Genomic DNA, 7,556 nt, shown 5'->3' on the forward strand with positions numbered 1-7,556 from the left:
TATTTCTCAATTAACGCTCATTTTGGACCTTTTCGTGAGAATCTTTGGTTGTTTTCATGCTTACTTATTTGAGCTTGAAACCTTGACTTCATGAAGCTAAATATTTCGATACTAAATTTGCAAAAATACTTGCTAGAGAGATTTAAGCTCATCTACTCGCACTAATAATTTTAATCTTCGAAATCCCATAATTCTAAATTTTAATGTATTTGTTAAGAAAACACTACCTTCAGAGTAGAAACACAAGCTTATTGTTTGCTTATGCATGCTGTTAGAGCCCAGGAAGAAAGCCTTACACCTGTCCATCCCTTTGTTTCATGGGATTGTCTCTGCTTTGAGGGCGCCCCTCATGACAATTGATCGTTGGATAATCCTTTTTGATAAATATTCCTGCCTGTGAGGTTGATGCCACGAATCCCGTACCTCTCTGCCAATCTAACAATAATGTTGGCTTGCATTGTCTCAAAAATGATACATTTTATATCACAATTTCATATCTGGATCTCTTTTTTCTGTTTTTTGATATATCATAATATGCTTAGTTTATGGATTTGAAGGACCACACATGGGATGTAACCACTAAAGAACTCAATTTTGATAACAAGTGATATTTTAATTTTGTATTTCCTGGAAAATGTGAATTGAACTTTTTCTTACTTTTATTTGTGACTAATTATCAGCCTGCCGGCGGCTGTACCCAATTATTTTTAAATAGTATAAACTTTCTCTGCATGTTTTTTCATTTAAAAATTTTCATTTCTTTGACTAGCAAACTCGACAAACAACGTTATCAGTTTTGGCTTGTTTCCGCCACCAGTTGTTAGCTTTGATCTATTTATGGTCGTGAGAGAGACAATTTTTACAAGTAATGTTCCAACAGCAATCAATAATGATCAACAACGTTGCAGAAAAACCTAAGATATGAATTAGTTTGCATAAAGAATTAGTTTGTTGCTTTATTTAAAATACACCAATCTTCATATTTGTGGTTGCCTATAGGAAAAGGCTTTTGCCCAGGATATTTTGACTTTGTCACTTCGAGTTTAGCTACACCTCCTTTTTTGCACATAGCTATGGAAATTGGAGGCTCCAATACCTAAGGTTCTGTTGCAACAATAGAACTAAGATATAATTGCAAGTTAATGCTTCCATATTGTCATTTTCCAAGTAATGATGAAAATCACTTTTCTAGAAATCTGAGTATCTAAGACTTTGGAGTGCACTCCTACTGTTTGCTCTGCAATCCCATTTATGAAGGAGATGACATAGTTTATACGTCCTCAATAGGGGGTATACTGACTAAAAGGGTTAACAGTATTTTTACAGAGTCAGGAGGGTCGTTTTTGTAATAAGCCAGTCCGCTGCTTGGACTTTGCTCGATTTTGCATTCATTGGGGTTTTAATTCTTTACTTGGAAAGGGTTTTAGTTTTAATGTTTGTTTTTAAGATTGTTTTTTTTTTTTATTGTCCTGTGGACTTTTATCTGTATTTCTTATTAGTTTATTCTACACTGAAGACGAGCGAGTGGAGGTCTCGATCGAAATGTTTGCACTGTTCTCTTCTGTTTTTCACTGACTGTTATTATCATCGTTCTCTCTTCTTTACGATTTTTTTTTTGGTTTTCCAAAGCATAGAGAGTTGATTCATGAATTAAATTTTTTAGTGTACTTTGAAGCAATTTGTTTGGTTTGCTTTCAATATTTTGAAATGGCAAATCAATGAATGACTTACCAATGGATTCTCCATGCATTAAGAAGGAATGGATTTATAGGATGTATCGGTGAAAATTTATTGCGTATAGTACTAATAAAACTAAATTAATTGTTTCAAATGCATTGGTAAATAAAAGAAAGAGTTTCTGGTAGCTGGTGAATTATTTAATTTCCATTCGTGTTGGACGTAACAAAGTGCAAATAACATTCTAGCCTTTAGAATGCAGTAAAAGTTCATTTTTGCGGTAATATTGATTCCTTTTACGTTTGATTCAATTGTTCGTTTTGATTTCTGTTCACTTTAGACAACTTAATAGTTCATTTTAATTTATGTTCGTTTCAAGTTAGTCTTATTTTATCACTTTCTTTTTCGACTTTTTATGTCACTATCTACTATCCTTTAATTAGTTTTTTTACTAAGGCTTTTTAAACTTTTTGGTTTCTTTTATCTGACATAGTTTTATTATGAGTTAACTGTTGGATTGCTTATAAAGCTTTTTTAAGCTTTTCTGCTTAAGAACTAAAATGTTGAATTGCAATAAAATTTTTGGCAAAATTTGAACATTGAGTTGAAATTCCGAGTAACCAGGTGCTATATGTAACAAGTTTTTAATCCTTTCAATTATAAATCAATTCCTTTTGTCAGAAAATTGCGAATTAGATTAAACTTAAGGGCCTGAGCTTCAAATTATCTCCTAGATTTTTTCAGAATTTTCTAGCCAGCCTCTTCCCTGATCAGGTAGGCCTACGCTATTAGGTAAGGTCAGGTGGATTTTACTATACCATTTATTGCTTGTTAACGGTCAAAAGCAAAATTTTTAGATTAAATTTGTTTAACAGTGATTGAAAATGCATAGCATAGTCAATTCTTATGAAATTACTGAAAGCAATTCCTGAAAGATTACAGACCGAGGAACTGCACATTTGACACACCCGAAACGGATCTTCAATGAGCATCGTGTGTTTTTGCATCATTCGCCCTTGTGACTTTTCTGGTGGTGGTATAAGTTGTGCTTCACTGAGAGATATGGTCTTGAGTACCTGGACTTCCTGTTTTAGCTTATGGAATCGAAATTAAACTCTTCTCTTTAGCTCGTGATGTCAGAAGGAAGTGAAAATGGTCATTCGTGGTGCTTAAGAATTGACTCCTGTAAATTGATTCAATCCTCCGCAATTTTTGGCAGAACGGACGTAACTTCATATAATGACGCTTGTTTATGGGCGACGTACTCTAGCCATCTGTTGCAAACTGCTTAGCTATGGAGGTAAAGCAATTCTCAAAATAGATGTTATGGTTAAGCAATTGTCAAAATAGGTGTTGTATTATGGTCCAAGCAAAATTTGTTCAACAATGACTAGCATAATTCTTCCAATGGTGCCAAACTTTCTTTGGTTTTAACTGATCTATGTGGGCAATGCACAGTTCAAAAGCAAGAACCATCACAGCAGTACTTCATACTGATTTTTCATAGTATGAATTTTACTTTTATAGATTGTTGTATTTCAAGTGTTCCATGAAAAGGTGCTTTTTGTTCGTGTCCACTTACATGGTCAGACAGAGCGATAATCTGTATATTTTGTTTTAACTTGATATATTATTAGATGAATCCTCCAAAAACGGTCTTCGAGGGTATGGTCTCTTTTTTCACCAGATGAAAAAAGAAGTGCAGTCTTGAAAAATGGTTAAAATAAATTGTGTGTGCAATCAAAAGAATGTGCCTTTGTTCTGATCTGTACATCTTGTAGGAAGAGAAGTTGGAAAGTCCAGTCGTAATATGAATCCCATCTTTTCATTTCTAAAGAAGTTATGACGATTAAGAAACCCATCTTAACTGATTTGAAGTTTTTTTACTTTGCAGTAAGCTTGTAGAATTCGTTTGGGATGTGTTTACAAATTAATTCATTTGTTTCATTACGGCCAGTTTTGCGCTCAGGATCCAAAGCTAGGTTTATTTTCCTGGCAAAAATTCAGCTTTTTGACATGCACCCTCCAATCCTGTCGTTTATGAGGTTGCTCTTCTTCTTGATCTTCCTTGCCCCTCCCGTCCGAGCTGATCAAGTGGCCTTCGAGGTCCTGAAGGCCTCTGTTTGGAGTAGTTTCAAAGCAGGAATAATACCACAGAAAAATAGAAGTTAGGGAGAAGCAAGAAAGGGAGTAGTAGTAAGTCAAAGTAAACAAGTAAGGAAAAATAGAGAAGGCTCATAACTTAAGAGCTTTGTAACAACCGCGGAAAAATGTATAACACAAATCACCTTAGCATATAAAGGAATAATTTTTTGCGGAGCCACAATCGCACTGTCTTCTCACGAAAGCTATCTTTCACAAATCTGTAGCTTTTGCTTTCCAAAAGACAACAGTAAAAATTTGGCTGAGATATGCCTCTCAGTCACATCAACTAAAATAAAGATGTTTTGTGTCATGCTTGGGACACAACTCCAGAAATAAATACTATTGATCAACCTGGTTGGCAGATGTTTGCTCCTTTGAGTTTTGCATATCCTTAGAAATGTACTTCAAGGTTTTGAAGAATAAGAATAAGAAACAAGCCGCAACTTTTTAGAAGTCTGAGTATCTAAGAGTGTGGATTGTACTCCTACTATTTGTTATGCAAGCCCATTTGTGAAGGAGATGACATAGTTTATACGTAATCGACAGGGGCTATACTGATTAAAAGGGTTAATAGTATTTTTACGCCAATTCAAGAGGCACGTTTTTGTAATAAGTCAGTCCGTTGCTTGGACTTCGTTAGTTTTTTTTACTTATTGATGTTTTAGTTCGTTTTTATACTAAGTCTATATTGTAGCATTCTCATAATACATTCTTTTAAGGCCAGTTTTTAGATTTTGTTGTTTCAGGTATAGTTTTCCTGAGAGTTGATAGCTTATCCGTTTCCACGTCATTTGTGGATGTTTCTACTAAATATCGAATTTCTAGCTTGACCAGTGAAAGACTTTATTTAGCGAAAAAAAAATTTATATTCAATAATGCTTAGTACAAAGTACTTTTTCTTCTACATGCTGATGATTCTTCTTAGTTTGTGGACCAAGGTGCTTGTAACGTCAAATCTTTTCAAAATACTTTCATTTACTTCAATCTTCCGAGATACAGATAAATAAAAAGTAACGTTATGTGCACGCCGTTATGGAATTACATTGTATAATATTGAACAAAATTTGTCCTTATAGGTGACGATTTTTCAATCATACAGCAAGAGATACTTATGATGAAGGACATCAGTCACCCAAATATTGTAGCATATTTCGGAAGTTATATTAGAAGGGATAAGCTATGGATATGCATGGAATACTGTGGAGGTGGATCCCTTCAAGACATATATCACGGTATATTAATCATGTATATTTGATTTTTTGTTGTGTTATGTTTTTTTTTTTCACTCAAAACTTAAATTTTACCTCCCGTATTATATTTTATTACCATACCTCAAAGAGTATGGGGTACTTACAAGAGTTGGAACCGGTGCTAGTGTTGATAAAAAAAATACCATCAACTACGTCTAGCGTATGGTTACACTTGATATTTTTTCATTGTATTAATAAGAATAATTAATATAGTTTCTGTAAGTGCTAAAATTAGTGTAGTAATAAATATTTGATATCAATTCCTGACAGAAAAACGATTACAAAGCTTGCAAAAAAATTTCTCAAGTTTCGCCAAACGCTAGATGGTGTTGATAGTATTTTTTGCTGATACTAGTGCCAGTTTCCACTTTGATAAGTTATCCAGACTCTTTGACCATGCCTCATATATTTTGAAGTAACGCAAGAGGATTTGTTTTTTAGGAAGGCATAAAGTTGTTTTGTACAGACATTATAGTATAGATAAGCCTCAATTAGGATCGGTATTAAGTTTGTGAATCTACAAGCTTATGAATAACATATTGTTATCTAAATGTAGCTTCTAATTATAAATTTTTAACTGCTCGAAGATTCAATCAAAATATTCTAAAATAAAATCAGAAGAAGTTTATGGACTGGGATAGACATCTCATGCCGTTTTTATCCTGAGATGGCGTATTAATTTTGTTGACGTCGTGTAGTTTTTTTTTAACTAGATGTTGTTTTTTACTTTTTATAATTTCGCTCTAATTATAGTAGCTGTCCAACTTTATTTTATTTTTATTTAGTTACTGGTCCTCTGAGTGAACCTCAAATAGCCTATGTTTGTCGTGAAACTCTGTATGGTCTGCAATATTTGCATACAATGGGAAGAATGCACCGTGATATTAAGGTAAGTGGCAGAGATTACATTGACTAGCAGATGTTCCATTCAAGACTACGTTAATGTTTTTTGTTATGCGATTTCAGATCCTGATGCAAAATTATGTCCGGATACTGCTTTTCCCACTTTTTTTTCTTTCTTTTTTTGAACTGAAAAGCAACGAAAAAGTCAATTGTTTATAGAACATGCCTCTTGCAGCTTTTCTGTTGTATTGACTTTTAAGAAGTTTTGTAAAAAAAAAAAATAGTTCTTTCAAAGAAAAATAAACTTTCTACAACAAGCAGAAATATAGTCATATAAAAAGTCATAATCATATAAAAAGTCAAATCGAAACAAACAGAGATTGCTGTGAATAAATAAATGAAACCTTGAAGTAGAAAAGAAGTTAAAATGAATAATCTATTTAAACTTATAACGAGCACAATTTACCACATTTAAGAGTAAGCTCCCCCCCCCCTATTATACAAAAACCCGAAAGTGGTGAATATAATCTCTTAGCCAAAATCTGTTGTTAAAACTGTACAGACTTCCCCACACTGTGTAAAATGACCTTAAAATATATGTTCCCCCAAAGTCAAAAAAAAAGTACCAGGAGGCTTTCCATATTTTAGAGCTTTATCTTCTTTCCCTTTTTCGACGCTGAGGATGTCTTGTTGTATATAAGCGCAATATTCGTTTAGCAGTCTTTTACTTCCTGCTGGCAATTGGCCTATTGAATTGAAGATTTGATTCTTTGCTTATACTTGCCTTAGTGCTAAAAATTTAGTGATGTGGTAGGGGCGTGTTGAAGGGTCCAGTGGCTCATCTTGGTTGCTGAATCAAACTGATTGAAAATTCTGACTCGACTCCAGTTTATAAAATTGCAGCTTATATACCTTACTGCCATAAAACTGGTAGTGGCGGGGGGGGGGGGGGGGGTTGAGAGACTTCGAAGGAGACAATAGCCAATGTTTTCTGTCTCATCTTACAGATTAGAATTTTTTTCTTGTGATTCTGATTCAAATAAGGTTACATGCCCATTCTTTTATGTCTATTGAATCAGTAAGCAGTTTGGACGTATCGCGTATTCCCACTTAGCAAGTACTTCAATTGTTTTCGCACCGAATCACATAAATTCAATCGCATAGATTTAGGTAGTTTTACGGTGAGTCAGCACTTTTCGCCAAGCCTTCGAAATCCTGTTGGCTTGACTTCGGTCCGTTTTTGTACCGAGTCACAATTCTTCTTCAGGACTTTGAACTACCGAATCGTTGCAAATAGTCAGAGCTTGGATTTTTTTTTACTGGATCGTCAAAATTTCCACAACTTGGAATTAGTTATTCTTTCACCAAAAAGGACTTCACCTATTGCAACGAATCAGGATTTACCTCTTTTTTGTAACTAGTCAGGACTTGTCTTTGTTACACTTAGTCATTCTGGAGCCTTGAAATAGTTCGTTTTACACTGGGTCTGGCCGCAGCTTGATTACACTTGTTTTTGCGCTGATGTCGGACGTGGTCAAGATTTTCCAGTTTGAACGTAACTCGTTTTCGAACTGAATCAAGATTTAGCTCGTTTTCGCACCTAGTCAGTACTTGGCTCGTTTTTGCACTGAGTCAGTTTGC

At 34.3% G+C, this 7,556-nt stretch overlaps 1 protein-coding gene across 2 annotated transcripts in view; it reads left to right on the forward strand.

The window, feature by feature from the left end:
- LOC136029238 (mitogen-activated protein kinase kinase kinase kinase 5-like) overlaps positions 1-7,556 on the forward strand; it is an 87,602-nt gene that overhangs the window by 21,170 nt on the left and 58,876 nt on the right. For both annotated transcript variants that reach the window (XM_065707469.1, XM_065707468.1), the window contains exons 4-5: positions 4,899-5,054; positions 5,858-5,961. In XM_065707469.1, coding sequence (XP_065563541.1) covers positions 4,899-5,054; positions 5,858-5,961 — 260 coding nt within the window. The remainder of the gene's footprint in view (positions 1-4,898; positions 5,055-5,857; positions 5,962-7,556) is intronic.

Source organism: Artemia franciscana, chromosome 7 (genome assembly GCF_032884065.1).
Source record: "Artemia franciscana chromosome 7, ASM3288406v1, whole genome shotgun sequence".
NCBI classification, from domain to species: Eukaryota; Metazoa; Arthropoda; class Branchiopoda; order Anostraca; family Artemiidae; genus Artemia; species Artemia franciscana.